Source organism: Capricornis sumatraensis, chromosome 1 (genome assembly GCF_032405125.1).
Source record: "Capricornis sumatraensis isolate serow.1 chromosome 1, serow.2, whole genome shotgun sequence".
Lineage (NCBI taxonomy): Eukaryota > Metazoa > Chordata > Mammalia > Artiodactyla > Bovidae > Capricornis > Capricornis sumatraensis.
The window spans coordinates 6,744,029-6,766,764 of record NC_091069.1 but is presented as its reverse complement, the minus strand read 5'-3'; the positions used below and the strand labels follow the sequence as shown (position 1 = coordinate 6,766,764).

Below are 22,736 nucleotides of genomic sequence, written 5' to 3'. Positions count from 1 at the left end.
CTTTAATAACTTGGGTGAATTAGGCTTACTGGACATGCTGGTTGGCTGTCTTCACGTCGTTTACCTTAAAGGCTGTTCAGTACAAAGTTAAACTGGATTAGATGATGAGTCACACCCCAGGTAATTTTTGTGGATGTAAGCACCATGAGAAAGAGCTGGTCTTACTTTATTTTTTGGCTGCACCCCATGGCACGTGGCCCCTTAGTTTCCCACCGGGGGTCAGAGCCACACCCCCTGCACCGGAAGGCAGAGTCTTTTTTTTTTTTTTTTTAAAGGCAGAGTCTTAATCACTGGATCACTGGGGAAGTCCCAAGCTGGCTTTCTTTCAAACAGATATGCTCTAAAATTAATGCAGGCAGGAAAGTGAGGCCCTAAAATGTGATTTCACGGCTGCCATTCTGGACCTAAAGTGTGGCCAAGCTCAGACCAGGAAACCTGCTTGCCTGGTCTTCCTGCCCAGAACCTGGAAATAACGAAATCCTTGTTACATTAACCAGATCTCAGCTTAATCCCTCAACCTGGGCTCTTCAGTGTGTTAATTTGTTCACACTGGCTCTTCCCAGGACCAAGGATGGAGCCCTTTCTAGAAAGCTGAGACCCTCTTCACCATCAGACCCTCTTCACCATCAGGTCACCCACTCCCCCCGTTTCCAGGTTGGAAGTGCGCATCCCGTGAGCCTGCCCTCCCTCCATTGGGGTCCCAGGCCAGTGCTGCTTCCACTTCTCCCCACGCAGCCTCATCTGGAAGACTGAACTTTCTAGGTGAGTCAGGGGACCCCAGTGTCCCCTAACAGGGACTCCCAGGGACTGGGGACTTCAGATGAATGGATAGCCCTAATCCGTGACTCCTGGGGACACAGCAGGCCAGCTTCAGGGCAACATCAGGAACTCTCCAGTGCTCAGGGGCACCTTAGGGGGCCTGGATGGCCTTAGTTCCTGTACTGGGTGCGTAGCCCTGAGGCAGGGGGTTCCCCCCGTTTTCTGTGCCTGCTAAAGACCGCCCCTGTGAGCACTGCAGACACTCACACCCACAAGAGCCCTTGTAGGCACACGTGTGTGCACAATGCAAGGCCCCTATACTACTCTCACTCCTGCCTGGCTTCTCAGTGGGGGCTAGGTCTTGAGACTTGAATGAATTTCACAGCTGGGAGTTGGGAGCTCCGTGAACCCGAGACACCGGACACCCCAGGGAACTGAGCAGAGCCGGAGCCACCCAGATCCTCAGCTGTGTCACGCTCCTCCCCATTTCGGCCTGGGGTGCACTGTTAGGTCTCAATTCACAGCCCAAGCACAGAAGGTAGGGCCTCGAGGTGTTTTTTTTTTTTTTCCCCCACTTAAAAAAAAAATGTATTCATGAATCATATTGTAAAGTGGCAGCATTTGCATTTAACAAATAGAAACACCGTGCTCAGCATCATGGGGGAAGAAGCTAAGCTTTCCTAGAGGTTTGGGGAGTTCTGATTAAACATGATAAAAATGAGTAAAAAAATATGAAAAACCGTATTTTTATGAAAATTTGGCAAAACCTGCCACTGAGTGCATGACTCATTCAGGAATGGAAAGCAGAGAGGGGCCTTTTCAAAGCTCACTGACAGGCAAGCGATAGGCTTGCAGACACTTTTCTTTCCAGGAAATTGTTTCTAGCAAATTGTTCACAGTGTTACTAAGATCATTCAGTGTTACCGTTCACAGTGTTACTGTGATGAACACTCTTGGGAAGGACACTTGGGCCTTATCTGTGATGGGCCTGGGTGTGTCTGTCTTCTGTCTAAGGCTCATCGCCCTTGTGATGGTCATCCCATGACAGGTCTGCTCGCTGCTCCAGCCTCGGTCCCCAGTCACGCCACCCTAGAGGACAGACTGAGGGTGGCAGGCGTGGGCATTTATGCAGTAGTGACATCATGGTGTACGTTTAAATTACGAAAAAACACACACAAGTCAACAACTTAAGAGTCTGAAAAGTTTCTCATAATGTTAAAAACCATTTTAAATAAAAATTATCACATTTTTCAGTAAAACTGATTCATCCTTCCTTGAAACAGAAACACTTGAAATTAAAACATGATTTTTTTTAAAAAAAATCATAAGCCCTGGCTTGGGTGGGCTGGGAGCGGGCTCCTCCCCGCCTCTGCAGGCCATGGGGACTGCTGTCCATCTGCATCCGCCACTGACAGCCTGTAGGTTCTGCTGGATGAAAAAATGCCCGGGAGGTGCCTGTCCTGTCACACAGGAGGAATTCATTTCACTCTCTTCCAGGACTGCTCTGGCGCCGTCAGTCATCGTAGTAGTAATCTAACTTGGTGAATACGGTTTTGCAGCCTTTGTCGGAGAAAACTCTCTCCTCTTTGGGGAAAAATGTCATTTCCTCAGCCACCCTGCTCACAATGTCCTCGTCCACCTCGTAGCCTCGGGACTGCATTTCGACTCTGATGCACATCTTCAGGTGTTTATATTCCAGCGGGAGGAAGGGAACGAAATAATCAATGAGGTTTCGGTCTATTAAGCTGCTGTGCCAGAAGCCACCTGGGAAAAAGAAAAAGGTGCTGTTCATCCATCGTCGGTCCGCCCATCTGCACGCATCGGCTGGGTGTCGACCACGAGGTGGAGCCCCGTGCCTGCCCTCAGCGGGGACTGATCTAAGCAGCAGGCAGACTGACCAGCTCGTCAGCAGCCGATGACAGGGTGGCGCCACGGTGGGCGGGGAGGCCTCTCAAGACCTCAAGCGGGAAGGAGGCTCACCGGCCATCCCTGGACAGACAGGCCATGCAAGCAAGGGACCAGAGACAGGCTGGCAGGTTCACAGAAGGGGAAGGTGACGGGAGTTCCCGCGGAAAGACCAGCCTCTCGGAAATTTGCGACTGGCTGGGGTTCCCGTGGCTGGATCAGTGACAGGGTGCACACTCACTGCTGCCGCCTCCGTGTCCAAACCCTCCAGAGCGTTTGGGGGACCAAAAGCTAGAGCCCCAGGAACGTGTGAAGACAGCGCTGTTGCGGCCGCAGGGCGGTCACGGGTCCTCCCAGACCCCCGGCCTCTGGACCCCCCGCTCCCTCCTCTGAGGCGAGCCAGCACCGCTGGGTCCCAGCCCGAGGTTCTTCAGAACTGTCCCCCTTCCGCCCTCCCGCTTCCGTCCTGTGCCGGAATCCCGGGCTGGCTCTGCCGCCCTTCCCACCCGGGTCTTCCCCGACGCTACCAAGCGCTTCTCTGACACCACCCGGGGGCCCTCGAGTTCACCTCTGTTCTGCCGACGCGGCACCCGGAGGCTGCGTCAGGTCCCACAGGCCGGCGCCGCCCCGAGACAGCCCCCCAGCCCCCGACCGGAAGTTCCGGCTGTCCCCTGTGCTCCTGAGGGGCCGCCGCCGCCCCTCCTTGGGTTCAATTTCTTTGTAAGTGGGGCTCATGGAACTCAGAGAAATCTTCTATGACTAGACTGCCGGTTTATTATAAAAGGATATGACTCAGGACCAGCCAGCTGGAGACGCAGGGGGCAAGAGATGTGGGAAGGGGCGTGGAGCTCCCATGAACTCTGAGCCCATCACTCTCCCCAAATCTCTGCGTCTTCACCAACCCGGAGCTCTCCAAACCCCATCCTTTAGGGTTCTGACGGAAAATCCTCTACATAGGCATGACTGATTAAATCACTGCCCACTGGCGACTGAGTCAACCTTCAGCTGCCCCTCCCCTCCCCAGGGGCCTGAAAGGGTGGGAGACTGAAAGCTCCAGCCCTCCAATCCAGGACGGTTCCCCTGGGAAGTGCCCTCCACCTTAGGTATTCTCCAAAAGTCACCTCACTTAACAGACTCCGGGTGGCTGAAAGGGGCGTGTCAGGAACCTTTACGGCTCTCACTGCTTGGAAAGTCCAAGGGCTTTAGGAGCACTGGGCCAGAAAATGTGGACAAAGGCCAGACATACGTTCTCACTGTCCATCACAGCATCGCAACTGGGGTTTATTCTTTTCCTGCCCAACAGGGCTTTGCACACAGCAGGGGCTCAGTAAACATCTGACTGCCTGGATGGGGTGGAGTCTGTGGCCGTGGGAAAGAACCAAACAGTGCTGGGCAGTAGGCCTGCAGCAAGTGGGACAGCCCTGGCCAGTCTCCCGAAGCCCTGCTGGACTTGCCTGAGGCTGGGGACGGAGCACAGCCAGGCAGACGCTGACCTGCCTCCCGGGTTCACAACGGAGGAGCCGCCCAGTCAGCCAGTAAACAGATGACCCCCGGTAGTGCCAGGGGCTGCGAATGCTGAGTTGGGGCCATCAGGCAAGGAGGGCAGAAGGCTAATCAGCTGGGGAGTCAGGACAACCAGAACCCCCAGAGAGACCCCTGAAGAGTGCTCAGCTGGAGCAAATGACTTTACAGAGCGCTGGCGACCACTCCCTGGTCCATCCTCAGCCTGACAGCCACTCCCCACCATCCCCACCCAAGTGCACTGGGACTTCAGCCGCCTGCTCCACACCTCTGCTCCCACGCCTCCAAGGCGCCATTCCCCCTGCTCCCTGCAAACCTGCCCCTCCTGGAGGCTGCCCCCTGAACAAACGGGGCGGGGCAGGGGGGCCCTGCCAAGTGCTCAGACCAGATCCTCAATTCGTTTCTCATTCCCACACAGCCCTTTATGAAATCTCATTGTTTCTACCTTCAAAATACACGCCAGGCCGCCCGTGACCGACCACTCCCACTGCTGCGATGCCCGGCCCAGCCACCAGCACCTCCCCCCTGGGTTGCTGCAGCCACTCCTCGCTGGCCATCCCCCCCCGCCCCCATTGCCGCCTTCAGTTTGTTCTCCACCTGGCAGCAAGGCAGGCCTGTTAAAACTAGGTCTCAACAGGGCAGTTGGCTCAAAACCCTCCAAGGACTCCCTTTTCCACTCTCAGCCGAGCCCTGCTGTGGGTCCCCAGGCCTTCCACGATCTGCAGCCCACCCCGAGCTCCAGCTGTCATCTGGCCTCCTGCGTTCTCCTGCCCTTCGTCCAGGCACTCTCCCACCGCAGGGGCCTCGCGTGTGCTCTCCCCTCTGGTGCACTGCTTTTCTCATTTCCACATGGCTCCCTCAGTCCTCAGGTCAGCTCAGATGTCACCCTCACGTGAGCTTCCCCTCACCACTCTATTTAAAACTGCAGCCCTTCCTTGTCGGGCTGTTCCTCCGGGGCACAGACCCTCAGAGTTCCATGGCAAGGCAAGAAAGCAAGGGGCCTGAGGGCCCATCTCCACCAAAGCCTCCCCGGTAGCCATCCTTGTTCCACCATCTGCTTCGATTTAACTGAAGGAAACAGGAAACAAATATTTAAGATCTTGAGGATCAACAAAGTTCCTCTTTCTTGAGTGTGAGTAAAAGTCACCTGGAGTGTGTTTACACAGATTCCCTCAGGAATTCAGACCTCAGTAGGCCTGGGGAAGAGACCAAGAATCGGTCCTAGGTGATGGGGAGGCTGTCAGTCTAAAACAGGATGCAGGATCATGAATGGGGCCAGGGGAGGGGTTTGGTGGTAGGAGCAGATAACCCCATTTAATGTGCTTTCTTTTCTTTCGCTGCGCTGCACTGCATGTGGGATCTTACTTCCCTGACCAGGGTTCGAACTCACGCCCCCTGCATTGCAAGTGTGGAGTCTTAACCACCAGACCGCCAGACCAGTGCCCCCACTTACTGTTCTTGTTATTGAAGGCCGACACAGACAAGGCATGCTCCATGTCTTTGAGCTTGATTTCTTCCCTCTGCTTTCCACTTCTCCAGAAATCTAAAGCCACATCTGTGATCCTTTCTGCTCCAGCATTGCTGCGGGACAATTCCAGTGAATAAGGACTGGGGTGTTTCTCCCCGAAACCCCCAGGGCTGGGGCTCAGAGCTCTTCAACCATGCCCCGGCCCCGACTTTACCTGAGAAATATGAAGATGGCTTTCTGATAGGAGACCCCATCCAGGTTGTCGTAATAGTCTAGGTAAGGCTTGATGGCGTCTATGAGGCCGGCGTGCATCTTGTCCATTTCATCAAATATGAAGATGGACCTTGCACAGGCACTCACGTTGCCGCGAATCCACGACTGTAACTGATCCTGAGCGACAAGGGGGAAGCCAACAGAGATTCTCAGAAGTGCGACTGACACAGCCGGGGGAGCACTATTAACATGGCACCTGGGGTCTACAAAGGCTGCATTTACAGGAGCTTACTGTGTGCTTCCCGCTGTGCCGAGAACTTCACAGCTCTTCTGTTCCTCACCACAACCCCACAGAGTGGGCATCATCATGCCCATTTTACAGATGAGAAGACTGAGGCACAAAGAGCTTAATCAACCGAGGTTCCAAAATTTCCCCAATGTTACAAAATTGGCCTGTAACAGAGTGAAGATCTGAACCCCACCCTGCCTGATTCCAAGGCCCCACACCCTGATTATAATTCCCGTCCTGTGACTTGTCACATGGATGCTACATTGCTAGTCCTCTGTCATCAAAATGAACATGTTAAAACGTATCCTGTGGACACCAGCCTTCTTGGGAGAAAGCAGAGACCGAGCAACCTCTTCCCTGATTAAGTCCTTGGAAGAGCCTGGAGAAGGGCTCTAACGTCTCGAGAAGGGTAAGGAGACCTCAAGAGCACACGTGCTCGAGGATGAGTGTGGGAAGGCAACATTCCTGAGTTTCTGAAACAGTGCCTGGAGACTGCTGGAATAAATCTGCTTAAATGGAACATTCCCTACGAACATTATGTAGGTACTTCTTGTATTAAGCAATCAAGATGAGGAGAGAGGACCCTTTTCATCAGAAATTTGAGCTATGGTTTTTCAAAATGCTTTCCTAGATGTTTCTCCCTACGATAAGGAGAGGGCTTCCCAGGTGGCTCAGTAGGTAAAAGAATCCGCCTGCAATGCAGGAGACACAGGAAACCTGGGTTTGATCTCTGGGTCAGGAAGATCCCCTGAAGGAGGACAGGGCAATCCACTCCAATATTCTTGGGTAAAGAATTCCATGGACAGAGGAGCCTAGCAGACTACAGTCCATGAGGTTGCCAAGAGTCAGACACAACTGAAGCAACTAAGCACACACACAAGGTAAAAAGAAAGAGTTAGCTATTAGTTTCTGAGGAAAATTCTGGAAGTTACGATATAGGTCTTGACTTCTTATGATCTGGAGTTTTGCTTGGCTACGCAGACCACGCGTACAGTGTTCCATGGGTGCCTATTAACCAAAGGAGTAACTTTGCTCTGTTCGTGAAAAGTCACTTCAGTCGTGTCTGACTCTTGCGACCCCATGAACTGTAACTGATCAACTCCCCTGTTCATGGGATTCTCCAGGCAAGAATACTGGAGCGGGTTGCCATGCCCTCCTCCAGGGGATCTTCCCAACCCAGGGATCGAGCCCGTGTCTCTTAGATCTCCTGCATTGGCAGGTGGGTTCTTTACCACTAGCACCACTTGGGAAGCCCAACTCTGCTCTGTAGATATGAACTAACCTCTATTTACAGAAGAACCTCAGGAGAGCTAGAGTGACTTGAACAAGGCCACAGAGTGAGTCACTGTTTAAACGAGAATTCCCTCAGGTCTGGCGGGCTCTAGCAGCCAAGGCCTTCCATTCTGTTCCTCCCTCTCACAGACAACAGAGAGCGTACATGGAGCATTCACTACAGGCCAAGACCCTGTTCTAAGCACGGTTCACCCGTTTTATTGTGATCTTCCAAAACCCATCAAAGCAGTTAACTACTGCATTTCCTATTTCACAGACCAGGAAACTGAGGTGCAGGGAGGTTACGTAACTTGCTCAGTCACACAGCTATTAAACAGCGAAGATGGAATGCTAACTAGGAAGAGCAACTCGTCCCTATTTGCCTGGAACTTTCCCAGTTGTAGCAGCGAAAGCCTCACATACCAGGAACTCCTGGGCAGTGACCCTGATGCTCATCCAAGCTGAAGGGAAAAATGTGTTCACACAGGTGAGACAAAAAAAAAAGGCAATAGTTACCAATGATTTGAACGCTCATGTGCTGAGCATCACGTTACATACTTGACAGGTTTAAGACCTCAAGAAATTCTCAGACTTCCCTGGTGACACAGTGGTTAAGACTCCCAGCTTCCACTGCAGGGGGTGGCACGGGTTCAAACCCTGATCAGGGAACGAAGACCCAACATGCTACGTGGCATGGTCAAAATTTTTTTAAAAAGAAATTTTCACAACTGCCATTTGACAGATGAAGAACCCGAGTCTCAAGAGAAGTCAGGTGACTCTCCCAACATTACACAGCTGATAGGTGGGAGCCTGGGGCTCAAATTCAGGTGTGTCTGCCCCGGAAGCCAGGCTGTTAAATCAGTGAGTTCAAGTATAAAAGCAAACTTAGGCCTCCCTAGAAATGTTTTCCCTTTTATAAAACATGTTAGATTTGAAGAGCTTTAACCAGGATTTGATTACGTCCATCTCTAACATCCTACTACACCACTTACTGAGTACCACCCGCAGCCTGTTTTCAGAAACCAGCTTTGATGGTGTCATTGCTTCTGCCATCTCCAATCCTCTGTAATTTCCACACTTTTTAAAGGGAAACGGCCATGTGTGGCTGTTTTCAGGGCTCACTCCTTTCAACACAGAACATCCAAATCCCATCCCCCAACAAAGAAACCCCAAAGCAAGCATCATCCCTGAAGGATTCCAAAGTTTGGCCCTTGCCTTATACAGAGTGATGTTCGAGATGTGTGGGAAGTGCAGCGTGGCCACAAACAGGTGGACATAGTCACTGTTCAGCCCACCCTCGTAGATATTCTCCGCAATGATTTTGCTGACAAAATTTTTGCCAGTGCCGGTCCACCCGTGCAGGGAGAGGGTGAGAGGTTTCTTGGGCTTTGGGTTGCTGATGAAGCCAGACACAGCATTTAAGATGACTTTCTTTGCAAGATGCTGTCCAAAGAGCTTGCTGTCGAGATCCTTCTGCAGCGCTGAGAAAAAAACAAAGCCAGTCAGGCGGGGAGTAGGGGGACACACCTAGCAAAACGTAGCCCAGTTTACAGGCTCACGCAAAGCCAGCAAAGCCCGCTAAGCTCTTCCAAGCGTTTACTGGGACGCAGACATAGGTAGGCACTAGGCCCAGGTGACCCGTGAGTCCAGGAGGCCCTCCCTCTGCAAGTCCTGCCACACTTTCGGATGAGACCCCTGGCTCCAGTGCCTCCGCCAGCAGCGCGAGCCCCTCACCCCGGCCCTGTCCCTCCCCACCCGAAGGCCGGCAGGAAAAAAAAGCAGCGTAATTCGGCTCCGCTGCTCTGCGTCGAGAGAGCCCCCACCAGTCTTCCCGTCTCCGGGGAGGAGCGAGCAAGAAACTCTCTAGAGGAAGTTTCCGATCGTCCACCCGCCCGCTTTCTGGGCGAAGGTGCAGCTGGCATCCGCAGGTCTCAGACCGAAGTCCGGTCGGCCTGCGGTGTGGCCCAGGAGCCAGGCCCCGTGCCGCAGGCCGGTTCCGGGTCTGGACCGCACCCCCCCCCCCACCCCCGGCTGGGCACTGCTCGGGCTTCCGGGCCTCCTGGCTGGCTCCCGCCTCTGACCCCCTTCCCAGCTCAGGCACCAGACCCCGGCCCATCCTACCTTCCCGGCTGAGGCTCCGCTTCGGGCTGCAGCACTCGGCGAACAGGCAGTAGAGGCGCGGGTAGGAGATGTAGCCGGTGAGGACGCCGGCCAGGGCCAATCCCAGGCTGATGGGCTCCACCGCCCGCACCGCCAACGGCGCCAGCAGCAGCAGGCCCAGCGCGGCCCGCCCCAGCTTCATGCCGGGACCCGCGCCGCCCCGCGCGTTCTCGCGCCTACCGCCTACCGGCGCCGCCACCAGACCGCACTTCCGGTTCCTCCCGCCGGCGCCGCCATTCTTCAAAGGGGCGGATAGCCTCCGACGCCGGCGGCCGCCATCTTTGTGAAGGGCAGGGCCCTTTCCTGCTTTAGGTGCTGGGGTGGTTGGAGGGGCCAATTATTTTTTTTTTTCCTCTTTCTAGTAAAACTTGCTTTTGGGGAACAGTTTTGCATGGGCTTCCCTGGTGGCTCAGACGGTCTGCCTGCAATGCGGGAGACCCGGGTTCGATCCCTAGGTCTGGAAGATCCCCTGGAGCAGGAAATGGCAACCCACTCCAGTACTCTTGCCTGGAGAATCCCACGGACAGAGGAGCCTGGTAGACTACTGTCCATGGGGTCCCAAAGAGTCGGACACGACTGAGCGACTTTACTTACGTTTATAGAAAAGTTGAGAGGACAGTACAGAGAGGTTCCATATTACCACACCCTCGCACGCAGTTTCCTCGATTATTTACATCTTACATTAGTAGGTTTCCGTTGTTGCTGTCGGTAGTTATGGTGCTGCTGCTGCTAAGCCGCTTCAGTCGTGTTTACATTTGTTAAAATCAATGAGCCCATGTTGAGATATTGTAATTAAAGTTTTTTATTTCCTTGTTTAGCCGTTCAGTTGCTTTTTTTTTTTTTTTTGCGACCCCAAGCCAGGCTCCTCCGTCCATGGGATTTCCCAGGCAAGAATGCTGGAGTGGATTGCCATTTCCGTCTCCCTGGATCCCCCCCAGCCAGGGATCCAACTCGTGTCTCCTGTTTTGGAAGGGGGATTCTTTACCACTGAGCCACCTAGGAATGCCCTAATCTTTTGTAGGATTCTCAACTATTGGAATTTGATGGTCTTCTTATGATTAGATTGGAGTTATGGGTTTGGGGGAGGAATATACTTTACAGAGATACTATTTTTATACCATCATATCATAGGTACATATGATTAACATGATTTATGACTGTTGATGTTGACCTTCCTCACCTGGATAAGGTAGTGTTGGTCAGGTCTCTCCCAGGTAACAGTTACTTCCTCTCATTCATTCATTCATAATTTTGAGGATCTCCTATGGACTAGATCCTGGGGATTAAAGAAAAAAAAAAAAAGAGGTGCAGGTGAATCCTGCCTTCACTGACCTTGCACTTGAGTGAAGGGGAAGAAAAGGAAATCTCTTACAGATGAGAAAACAGGCTGCAAGGCAAATGGATGTGTCCAAGGATTTAATAAAGAAGCTGAGAGCAGGACTCAGATCCGACTCCAAAGCCAAATGTCACTAACCACATGATACCTAACTTAAATCAGCCCAGGGGCCAACCAACCTGTTCTCTCATCACAGCCTGTGTACCTGCCTCACAGAAACCGACACCACTAGTGGCACCAAACCGGACAGCTCCAAGTCTGGTGCCCATGCCAAAGGAGAGAACCCTCTCAGGGGCTGAGCTCGGCTTCTGAGCTGCCCAACCCCAGAACACATGATCTGAGTCACTGCTGGTGCAAGACGACGCAGAACAAATAAGGCGGGGTCCATTTCATATTTAATATTTAGATGCTTAAAATGATAGAGATTACTTTTTCTTTTTTTAATAAAAAGAAACATAACTGTGAAAGTCAGAAAATACTAGTGTTCCTTTGACCTTACTTTCAGCTGGATCCACTGTAAAAAGTGAAGGAGGCATTTCTGAATCTCACTCCAGATATTTGAAAACAAGAGACAATGACTGCATGTATTATAATAAAGGCCCAATCTAAAGGACATTATCTTACCCTGAAACACAGAGCTGTTTCCTCCTGACCCAAGGCAAATACTAAGAGAAAGTCAACATATTTAGAAACAAGATTTAATAATGCTCACAAGACTAGTTTACCCCCAAATAGGAAAACTACACATTGTTTCAAAAGGTTACAAATTCAATGCCTGAAAATCCCACAGGTAAGCAGAGGGACTGACAGAGTCTGTTTTGGGAGCCATCTGCTAGCCAATGAGCAGGCTCCTGTCCAGGAAATCTTTTATCATGGGGATAAAGGGAGTGGACAACAGTTATTTATACCCCATGCTGCACCTCTCCCCATTTAGCCTCCCTCAGTACCGCCTGTTCATCTTCTTGAACTTCTCGTAATGATAATCATCCGTGGCCTTCTCATTAGCAGGACGCTTGCGGTTGGGAGGGGACCCTGAGAAGGAAAAGAGGAGAAGCTGTTTACCATGCTAGAAGCCACTGATAGGCTTAGCTTTGCACAGGCTAGGTCAACCATACCTGTGTCTCACTTTCGAGAGGCGCCCCAATGCCTGCCCTAGTCAACAGGAACATAGGAGGGCCTCAGTAAGTACGTGTTACTGAGCAACAAGCATGTTGGGTCAGGTGCCAGCTGCAATATGCTGACTTTAGTGTTAGACCAGGTGAACAGCAGAGTCCCTTGCACTGCAAAGAGATCAAACCAGTCAATCCTAAAGGAAGTCAATCCTGAATATTCATTGGAGGGATTGATGCTGAAGCTGAAGCTCCAATACTTTGGCCACCTGATGTAAAGAGCTGACTCACTGGAAAAGACCCTGATGTTGGGAAAGACAGAGGGCAGGAGAAGAAGGTGACAGAGGATGAGATTTTTAGGTAACATCATTGACTGAATGGACATGAGTTTGAACAAACTCCAGGAGATAGCAAAGGACAGGGAAGCCTGGTATTCTTCAGTCCATTAGAGTCACAAAGAGTCGGACGTTACTCAGCAAATGAACAATAACAAATTCAGCAAACTCTTAACTGCATTGAGAGTGTGACTAGGTGTCAGGCATGGCACAAGTACTTTTAGACATGACTTCATTTCACCTGCCCAGAAATCCCAGCAGGGGCATGTTACCATCTCTCTTCAGAGAGGTTAGCTGACTTGCTCAAGGTCACTCAGAAAGGGACAGGAAGCTAAGTGCTGAACCCAAATCTGGTGCATCTAAAATCTCTGTTTAACATATTAATAACAAGAAACTCTTTGGCAATCAAAGACTACTCGGCCAAAGTGTTACAGGAAATAATTTCTGAAGTAGGAAGGAAGAACCAGAGAAGTCTCAGCAAACGTAGCATTTCCTAAGAATTGTCCCATTGTCGATGAAAAAGATGACACTGCTTGGTGCTAAGAGCACATGGGGAAGGGCACTGCTGGATGCGGCTGGCGGGAGAACACGTCAGCATCACGCTTCCAGAGGATCATTTTGTCGAATTCTCAGAAGGCAGCATTAAGGACGTGACAGAATCAAGGACGATCATCATTACATAGGGAAACATGGGAAACAGCCCGAGTGTCTCGCCAGAGGGAGGCAATTAGACTAAAGGATGTCTACCTGCACAGTAGAACGTGGTGTGCCCACTGAAAGGGAAATGTAATTTGCTGTCACGAAGAAACAGGCAGTGGACGGACTCTGAAGAGCGGTGATATCCTATTATGTATACAATATATGTGTGTTTTTTTAAAAAGTCGGGAAGGTTACAGAGTTGGCCCTCGGCATCCATGGCTTCACCAACCAACCCCGGGCTGTGTAGTGCTGCATTTGCAATCGCTGTAGGTTGGCAGCCGTGGGCACTGAGGGCTGACTGTGGAACTTGAGCTTGAGCATCCACAGACTCTGGTGTCGGCAGCAGGTCCTGGAACCAGCCCCCCGAGAATACTGAGGGTTACCACGATGTAACAATGTTGTGTGTACCAGAAACTAACACAGCAGTGGGAGGGAATTATATTACAACTGAAAAATAAATAAAAAGAACCCACTGTATAGTTCAGGGGAAAAAAAGGATCTATTGTACAGCATGGAGAACTATACTCAATATCCTGCAATAAACCATAACAGAAAAAACCATGAAAAAGAACACACATATGTATGTGTAACTGGCTCACTTTGCTATACAGTGGAAATTAATGCAACACTGAAAATAAACTATGCTTCAATAAAATAAATTTTAAAAATAAAAAATGTTAACTGTGGCCTTCTTTGGGTGGTGAACTCATGAGTAACTTTTGTTTTTGCTTATTCAAGTTTTCTGAGTCTCTGTTACATTTGATAGCCCATTGAATCCTTAGAGCAACCCCCAGTGGTACATTTTATTACCCCATTTTAAAGGTGAGGAAACAGGCTTGGAAAGGGGATGGCACACAACCATGGTCTGGAGAAAGAACTAGGACCCAGATGCCTTGGCCCCAAAGCCCAAGCAGTGCCCCTCCCTGCCTCCACCGACCCTGGGCCACGGCCGCCCCCAGCGGCCCCAAGGCCCCTGCAGTACTCACGCTCAGGCTCCGGCTTCTCTGTGTCCCCCACGCGCAAGGGTCGGGCTTTGGGCTCCTCTTTGTTTCTCCGTATGGGAGCATTGAGCTCCTCGTGGTAAACTGGACCGAAAGAGACCAGGGGGTGTGTCAGACAGAACAGGGGGACCCAGGGACCTGAACCCAGTGGTGCAGGGTGGAGCTGCCTCCCTGGCGACGCGACACTCACATCGGTTGTGCTGCACGTAGTTCACAGCCATGTTGGTGGGCACGAAGGAGGTCTCGCTGTCTTTCTTCTTGTTCTGCTGCTCAGCCAGCAGACGGGCCTTGGCGTCCTCCGTGGAAATGATGTTTTTTATTTTTGCACTGTGGGGAGAGAGGGGCCACTTCACGGTTAGAGTTCTGCCACTACGGGCCGCATATGGAACTGACTGGAGGGGCTCGAAGCACCCCTCCCCGCTCAGCTGCATAAGGATGTCATCTTTCTCAGGGCACAGCTCTCTACAGTTCACCAACTCCCCTGCGGCCAGAGTATCATGGCACTCTCACAGCATCGGAGATCCAGGATTTACTCTCTTCTGATCGAGGGGAAACTGAGCCAGAGGTCAGGTGAACTGGTGAACACCCTAAGGCTCAAAGCCAGTGAGGCCAGCAAGGAGGTGAGAACTCAGATGTCTCCCAACTTTCTACCACACCTGAAGAAGATTCTGACCCTGTATTTCCGCCACAAAAGTCCCCTTTTAGAGCGGACGCTTTGTAGTTAGAATGAAAGGAGGATCACAGGGTAGGTGAACCTTATCACCACTCCTGGTGAAGAGAGCAGGCGCTACAAGCACCTACTGGAAGAGCTGTGAACAAAAGCTAAACAAGAACACTTTCAGGGCTTCCCCGGAGGTCCAGTGGTTAAGAATCCACCTTCCAGTGCGGGGGACGTGTGTTTGATCCCCGGTTGGGAAACTAAGATTCCACATGCCATGGTAAGCCCACACGCCACAACTAGAGAGAAGCCAGCATGTCACAATGAAAAGATCCAGAATGCTGCAACTAAGACCTGAAGCAGCCAAATAAATAAATAAATATAAAAGAGAAAACAGAAAGAAAGTATCCCTCTACTTTATAAAATAAAACAAATACTTTTGTTTTTGGTAGTGACAGTCCCCTGTGTCTTTAACTCCTCTGATCAACCCAAAGAAACTCTGGGCAGCAGCCATGTCGGCAGGCCAGAGAGGGTAAGTTTGTATCTGTAGGTTTCCAAGGAGACAGGTTAAGAAACAGCCCCCTTAACTGTTACCTGGAAAGCAGAGAGCTAGCCCTTCTGCCTAGGGGCGGCAGAGAGGTGCGACCGTGGGTCTGAAACTCACTCAATGCCGAGGTCCACCTCGGGGATGCCGCTCAGCATCTGGTTAGACAGCATCTCCTCCGTCTTCTTTGCTGAGGAAACCCGGATGTTTTCCGGCAGCTCATAAAGGCAATCCTCTGCATTCTTTGGTTTGACTTTCTGTTCCTCGTGTTCCACGATCCCTTTCCGCTTCTTCAGCTCTGTCTCAATGTACTTCATCCTGAAACGAGATATCCGCGGGCCTCAGGGAGAGGGAGGACAGCTCCAACCCTGGCCCAGAGCCATGATGGGGTGATGATGAAATTGTCATCATTCCATGGAGAAGTGAGAAAAATAAAATAACTTTTCAGTTTTTAAATCAAGCTAAAAGTTTTCAATTTAAAGCACCAATCTATATAATGAGATCCTGTCCCACCACATCATGTGTAAGTTTCTTTGATGGCAGTTTTTATTTAACAGCCTTGGTGGCAAAATGAAAAATGGGCAAGTCCAGTGTTTCTCCCTGCAATTTTCTTTAGGGGATGGGATGAGAATATTACTAGCCAAGGAATCTAAAAATTCTAAGAACCACGTTCCTAAAGAATTCTTGAGGTTTTCAAAGTTCTCAAGCCTGAGGTGGTGGGGTAAGGGGGAGCAGGAACACAAGAGGGATCATATTTGCTGTTTTTGGATAAGATTAGAAATGTCATCTGTGACTAAATGTCTTAGACACTATCTGGCTGGAGCCCACCCCCAATCGCTCACTGCTGAAAAGACTGACACCTACATGTCGGCATCCTCGTCCCTTCGGTTGGTTTCTGCGGAAAATGATGTCCCCAGATGGAGGTCTTCCTCTTCGCTGATCCTACAAAAAAGAGAACAGTGAAGGAGAGCCTTAGAGTCACAGATAAATGAGGCTGAATATGATGCTACATGAATAAAACAAGTATGCAATGAAATGTACAACATCTGTCCGCAGTTGGAAAAAAATAAGATACATATATAACACGTAAACAGAAGGAACTCCAGGAATATACGCAAGCACACTGACGGCCTCTGGAGAAACTTCAAGGGGAGTGAGTAGATATATTTATTTTTCACTTTTGCATTGCTTGTATTATTTTGGTAATTGTGTTTCTATGTTTTTCCTGAAAAAGAAAAATAACTTCCACATGGGTTTGAAAGACAATATACAAAACATCTTTACAAGAGATGCCTACCTACATCACGCTAAGTTAACTTTTGAAGAGTTTCTTTTGCTTTTAAACAACATACTCTTTACAGAGCACAAAGGGTACTTCAAGCCGTATAAAAGCTGCAGCAGGTGCCAGCTCCCTGGAGGAACACAAACCCAGGCAGGCGGTGCAGGTGAGTTTGTATCTGAGCCTGTTTTGCACGTACTTATCTTTGCCCCTTTCCTTTAGTTTCTTCATGTCCACCATCCCGCCTGTCTTCATCTGAAAGGGATCATCCTGCAGAAAGCAAACAGCGGAGAAGCAGCATCTGTGTAATGTGCAGCGGAATGTTTTGTTCTTAAAGAAAACTCAGTCACCCACTGAAGAGCAGTCACATCTTCCCACTGCCCAGGGAGGCTCCCACAACTCACCACTAGAGTGGTCTCCTCTTGTACCTTCTCTCCCACCAGCAGGGCAACAGCACTGAGAATAACCAAAAAGCAGAGGAGAGAGAGAGAGAAAAATGGCACAGTTCAGAGACAAGGAGAAACATTTAGGAAGTCTGAAGAAACATTCAGGACGTCTGCAATATTAGTGTGGGGTTAAGATTTGAGGAGTGGAAACCAAAGTCAGATGGAAACGCCTACAAGAATAACAGGGATCAAGAGACACCCTAGCGACTTCCCCTGTGGTCCAGTGGCTAAGACTCTGCACTCTCAATGCAGGGGCCCTGGTCGGGGAATTATCCCACATGCAGCAACTAAGAGTTTGCATGCTTCAACGAAGACCGAAGATCCCATGTGCCACAATTAAGACCTGGTGCAGCCAAATAAATAAATGTTATGAAAAAATAAGAGAGCGAGAGAGACGCTCTAGATGCTAGAGATGGGGGCAGTGTTCACCTAAGTGGTACACTTTCCTACAAAGTCATCTTGGCTTAGAAACCTCATTTCTAAGATTTTGCCTTCACAGAAAATGAAGCTAAAGACAAGTGTAGGAAAATACTACTGCAGCCTTATTTGGTGGTGAAATTTGGCACAATGACCTACAGATCCCAAAACAGACGGGGTAAGTTAAATTATGGTATGTAATCTGGTGGAATATTATGCAGCTATTAAAAAGGTTTCGGGGGGAACGATTACCCACAATGTGGATGAATACCCACAATATCATGAATTGAAAATACAGTAGTTCCCCCCACCCTTAGCTGCGGTTTCACTTTTCACACTGTCAGTTTTATCTATGGTCCAAAAGTATTAAATAGAAAATTCCAGAAATAATAAAAATTTGTAAGTTTTAAATTAGCTATCAGCTATTATGTACAGTGTGATGAATCTCTGCCCTCTTGCCTGGTCTGACAGAGGAAATGAACCACCCTTTTGTCCTGAGGGTCCACACTGTATACATGATCCACCTATCAGTGTGGGGAAAAATAGTCGGCATAAGATTAGATACTATTCAAGCTTCAGGCATCCACTGGGGGTCTTGGAACATAGCCCCTGTGGATAAGAGGAGACTACTGAAGGGCAGAATAAAAATAAGGCTGCTCACAGTCTTTACAAAAGAGAGAGAAAATAGGCACGGAAAAACATTAAATGTCAACACTGGTTAGCTCTTTATGGGAGAATTGTAGGTACTATTTATTTTCTTGATTATACCTTTCTAAAACTTCCCAAACTCTTAACAGCGTGCATTTCACAGTTAATTTAAGTCTGGACTTCCCTGGGGGTCCAGCAGTTAAGGATCCACCTGCCAATGCAGGGGACACGGGTTTGATCCCTCGTGGGGGAAGATTCCGCAAGCTGAGGGGCAACTAAGCTAGAGTCCCAACTACGGAGCCCACATGCTGCAAGTCCTGAAGTCCGGGCACCCTAGAGCCCGTCTTTTGAAACAAGAAAAGCCACTACAACGAGAAGCCCAAGCATCGCAACTAGAGAAAGCCCCTGCATAGAAAGGAAGACCCACTGCAGTCATCAGCTCAGGTCAGCCGCTCAGTCGTGTCCAACTCTTTGCGAACCCATAGACTGCAGCACACCAGGCTTCTCTGTCCATCACCAACTCCCAGAGCCTACTCAAACTCATGTCTGTCGTGTCGGTGATGCCATCCAACCATCTCATCCTCTGTCGTCCCCTTCTCCTCCCGCCTTCAATCTTTCCCTGTATCAGGGTCTTTTCCAGTGAGTCGGTTCTTCATATCAGGTGGCCAAAGTATTGGAATTAAAAAAAACAAACAAACCAAAAAACACAAGCAATGAATGACCTGTAACTCTGGAAGAAGTGAACTTGCTCAGTTGTGTCCCAGTCTTTGCGACCCCATGGAATACACAGTCCATGTAATTCTGCAGGCCAGAATACTGGAGTGGGTAGCCTTTCCCTTCTCCAGGGGAATCTCCCCAACCCAGGAATCAAACCCAAGTTGCCCGTATTGCAAGCAGATTCTTAACCAGCTGAGCCACGAGGGAAGCCCAAGAATACTGGAGTGGGCAGCCTATCCCTTCTGCAGCGGATCTTCCAGACCCAAGAATCTAACCGGGGTCTCCTGCATTGCAGGCGGATTCTTTACCAACTGAGCTATCAGGGAAGCCCATGGTAGCTCTGGAGCAAACTTCAGGACCACAATGCTCAGGTAATGTCCTGGCTGAACATTTGCAAACAACAACAACGCTTGAATCCCTCTCCAGGCAGTACAAAGTGTAAAGTGTGTCAAGAAAAGGAGCTCTCTATGTCTGAGAATGTACTTGTGACAACGACCCGGGAGGAGTCGGGGGAGGTGGTGTCTCTGTCATCCCCTCGTGTTCTGGATCCTCGACTACCAAGCGGTACCCACCTCACCCCGTTGGGCCTCTTCCTCAAGTTCTGCACCTCTCGGGTCTCTTCCAGTTTTAATCTTAAAAGAGGAAAAAAAAAAAAAAGGCAACGCACAAGCTGAGATACCCTTCACGGAACTCAGAGTCAAAAGGCAGCTTCGACGGATACCAATGACTGGCCGTCTAGCCGCCAGCAGTGATCCAAAGAGTGACTGTGTCTCGACCCACCAGGAGTCAGATCCACTTCGCATCCCAGGGGCACCCCTCCCAACCATGAGACCTTGGGGGGGGGGTGCGGTCTCATCCCTAGGAGCCTCGTTTTCTTCGTTCGCAGAGGGGTAACGACACCGCTCACAGCAACGGTGTCAACGAGGTACCCGGCTGGTCGTGAGTCCTCTTAGGTTGCCTCTCTCTTCCTGACTCGTGGGATCCCGCCCCAAACGCACCGAACCTCCTCTGAGTCCTGCTCGTCTTCCTCCGACTCCGAGTCGGCGCGGCGCCGGCGGAAAGTCTTCCCGGTGACCGGCATAGTCGCACCGGCACAGCTGCCCAAAGCCGCCAAGCCTCTGCGCCGAGAACTGGGCTACTTCCGGCGCGCGGCTGTGAGGTCAGAGCGCCGGCCCCGCCGGCCCCGCCCCCAGCTCCGGCCCCGCCCCCGGCCCACACGCCCATCTGACCACGCCCCCGTCCGTGGCGTCAGCCTCTCCCGATTGGGCAGCCCAGGGGGGAGGAGGCGGGGCGCGGCTGGCCGGGCCTCAAGACTCTGCGCCCGCGGCTCGGAGGGTGCGCTTGACTGACAGACGGCGGTGGCGGCGCGGTTGCGACTGCAGGTGAGTTCCGGGCCGCCGCCGGCTGCTTCAGGGGGCCGGGTCTCTCCGAGCAGGGGCGACCCCAGTCCGGCTCCGAGCCGGCGGGGACCTGGCCCTGCCTGGTGCGCAGAACGCCGCGGCCAGGTGAGCAGAGCCCGGGACCTCCCTCGGCCGCCACCGCCCTGACCCCTCCTCCGGCCGGCGCCCAGGGTATCTTCTCGGGCCCCGGGCGCCCCACTTCGAGCCCCTAGGCTCCGGAAGAGGGGGCGCCGTCTCTTTCATTTCTGCCTGGGCCTGCCCCAGCGTTGAAAGCACGCTTGTGGCGTCTCGGACCGTTGACTTCTTTCCTCCGGGTCTGGGCCCTGACGTGCACTTTTTTTTCCTGTAGGGACAAAAGATGACCACTTCTTAGCCTTGATGAATTAAAGCCCCAGCCCCGACTACCCCGCTAACGATCGCTTCCAGCCACTTCTCCCGGAGGAGAGTCGTGTCTGGTGGTTTGAACCCACTCGGGAGGGGTTGAGGGCAGAGGGTGCTTGCTGGCCGCTTCCCGGGACCTTCGGGGGCCTTGTTTTCGTCCTTTGTCACGAGGACTGTCGCTCTGGCCTCCGCCCCTTGTACCCGAGGATGCTCTGAGGATTAAGTTTATTTGAAAAACAGGAATCAACCGACGCTTAGGGTATAACTAAATGCATAAATAATGGCTTACGGGACATCTAGGAAGCCCTTATTAGTTTTCCTTTTTTCAATATGCTGTCTGTCCTTTCCTTAGCAAGACCTACCTGTTATTAAGCGCTTAACGTGACACGCACTGGACTCAGCATTATTTCATTAAACTCATCCAACAATCCTAGGAAGTAGATTCAATTATTGTTTCTCATTTTGCCAAGGAAGACACCAGGGCTCAGAGAGGCAGTATGTACCTCAGGGAACACAGCTGGAAGGGGGAGTAGAAATCAGTTACAGGCCTCCCTCGATGCACCTTGCGCACAGTACCTGGCACAGTAAGAGTTGGTTTTCTGCGGGTTCCCTCCTCAGGAAGACCATCCGGAAGTAGGGCAGCATTTCTGGAATGCCTTACTGTTCTCTGGAACAGTCTCCTCTGAGGTTGCCATCATCTTCTGTGTACTGAGACAGATAGTAGACTCGGGACTTGCTGGAACACCTTGTGGCTTTGATGAAAAGCCATAGTTTAAAAGTGTCCCGGTCTAGCCCTCTGCAGTCTGGTTCAACCAAACCCAAATGCACATGGGAGTCACTGGGCCCCTTGTCTGTGATGGCTGAAGGAGAGGCTCCTTGGGAACTGCCACAGGAACCCAGGGAGTGGACGCCTGCAGCTCTCACGCTCTCAGAGTTGGCTCCAATTTTGCCCTCCCAGGAGCCCTCCCACCAGTGGGTACTGGACAGCACTAAGAAGAGGCCTGCAAGGCCAAGGACATTTCTGCTGATAGCCCAGGGAGGACCATCTGGTACAGATGTACTGTCCCTGCTGGGCAAGACCAGCGTGCCCACTGATAACCTCGGTCTGACTGAGTTGAGTTTAGCAGAAGTGATGCTCCAGAAGTGGCAGGGGTGAGTCTGGCAGCCTGTGGCTGGGCTGAGGGGCTGCAGATCCTCTGAACTTTGGTGGGCCTTTTAGGGGGTCGGTTGAAACTGCTTCTTGGAGGGAGCCTGTGGGAAATCTGAGTTCTCTTCAGTTCAGAGAAATGCCATGTTTTTAGTTTGGTTTGAAGGTTTGGTTCTTGAAGAGTGTCCAGGTTTGGCTTGAGTTTGGGTTCGTGCACTGGCTCCTGGAACCAGGTGAAATGTGGGCTTGTCTCTGTGAGCATTAATGTCTAGGTCGATTTGGGAATCCAGCAAAATGATTGCAGCTCACAGCCTGGCCATAGTAAGTATTCATTGAGTGTTTGTGGGACAAACTTACTTATTCAGCAAACATTTACTGAGCTTTCAGTATACAGAACAGGCACTGCTTTGGGTGCTTGAAATACGTCAGGGAGCAAAAGAGACCAAAGACCCCCTGAACTCATGGACCTTATGTTCAGATAGCCTGATAACTATGTAAAGATGTTAGAAGGTGATGCTATGGAAAAAAAAAAAGTAGAGCAAGGGGAGGGAATCAGGATCGAGAGAGAGAATTGACTTGCAGATTTAAATTGGTGTTCTGGTTTGTGGTTTGGTCAGTGACATGACAAAGCAATGGACTGAATTGTTGGCCCTGGGTTCAAGGACCAGTTCTGCCAGCTTGCTGTGTGAGCCTGGGCAGGAGCCTTTCCCCACCAGAGCCCCTGCTCTACCATCCGCTGGTTGTGTGACTTCATCATGAACCTCTCTAATCCTCTCCTGCTTCGTGGTTTTAGGGGTCCTGGTCTGAGTTTCTGCTTTTACTTACTCCAGGGTTTGCAGCTTCTCAGTGACCTGGGCCAGTCACTGCCTTTAGCCTGTCAGCCCCCAGGGACTGCCAGCATGGAGCAGCCATAACCCCAATTAACGGGCTCTTACGGCCCCTTGGACAGAGTGCAGTACCGAGCTTCAGGCCGTGCAAGGATGTTAACCTAAACTTAAGGAACTGAAATTGAGCAGAAAAAAGTGCTGTGTG

The 22,736-nt window shown here is 51.0% G+C and overlaps 3 protein-coding genes across 3 annotated transcripts in view; 1 reads left to right on the top strand and 2 right to left on the bottom strand.

The window, feature by feature from the left end:
* Positions 1–1,971: 1,971 nt before the first annotated feature.
* TOR1A (torsin family 1 member A) lies at positions 1,972–9,729 on the bottom strand. The gene is made up of 5 exons (XM_068972427.1): positions 9,549–9,729; positions 8,643–8,908; positions 5,868–6,043; positions 5,639–5,766; positions 1,972–2,523 (listed from the first exon to the last, which is right to left on the bottom strand). The coding sequence occupies exons 1-5, from the start codon at positions 9,727–9,729 to the stop codon at positions 2,273–2,275; spliced, it is 1,002 nt and encodes a 333-aa protein (XP_068828528.1). The 3' UTR covers positions 1,972–2,272.
* A 1,614-nt stretch (positions 9,730–11,343) lies between these two features.
* Positions 11,344–19,897, bottom strand: C1H9orf78 (chromosome 1 C9orf78 homolog). Its single transcript, XM_068978914.1, has 9 exons — positions 19,775–19,897; positions 19,349–19,408; positions 16,953–17,004; positions 16,748–16,818; positions 16,134–16,211; positions 15,390–15,587; positions 14,258–14,394; positions 14,053–14,151; positions 11,344–11,955 (listed from the first exon to the last, which is right to left on the bottom strand). The coding sequence occupies exons 1-9, from the start codon at positions 19,855–19,857 to the stop codon at positions 11,864–11,866; spliced, it is 870 nt and encodes a 289-aa protein (XP_068835015.1). The 5' UTR covers positions 19,858–19,897; the 3' UTR covers positions 11,344–11,863.
* A 196-nt stretch (positions 19,898–20,093) lies between these two features.
* The window catches only part of USP20 (ubiquitin specific peptidase 20), a 46,866-nt gene continuing 44,223 nt past the window's right edge, over positions 20,094–22,736 (top strand). Inside the window, exon 1 of the mRNA XM_068985621.1 lies at positions 20,094–20,158. The gene's annotated coding sequence lies outside the window, so the exon portion shown is untranslated. The remainder of the gene's footprint in view (positions 20,159–22,736) is intronic.

Coding starts and splice junctions, on each gene's coding strand:
- TOR1A (XM_068972427.1), bottom strand. CDS start 9,729: ATGAAGCTGGGGCGGGCCGCGCTGGGCCTGCTGCTGCTGGCGCCGTTG. Junction 8,909..9,548: donor GCGGAGCCTCAGCCGGGAAG/GTAGGATGGGCC, acceptor TTTTTTTCTCAG/CGCTGCAGAAGGATCTCGAC. Junction 5,767..5,867: donor GCCATCTTCATATTTCTCAG/GTAAAGTCGGGG, acceptor ATTGTCCCGCAG/CAATGCTGGAGCAGAAAGGA.
- C1H9orf78 (XM_068978914.1), bottom strand. CDS start 19,857: ATGCCGGTCACCGGGAAGACTTTCCGCCGGCGCCGCGCCGACTCGGAG. Junction 19,409..19,774: donor CAGGACTCAGAGGAGGTTCG/GTGCGTTTGGGG, acceptor TCCTCTTTTAAG/ATTAAAACTGGAAGAGACCC. Junction 14,152..14,257: donor CTACGTGCAGCACAACCGAT/GTGAGTGTCGCG, acceptor CTTTCGGTCCAG/TTTACCACGAGGAGCTCAAT.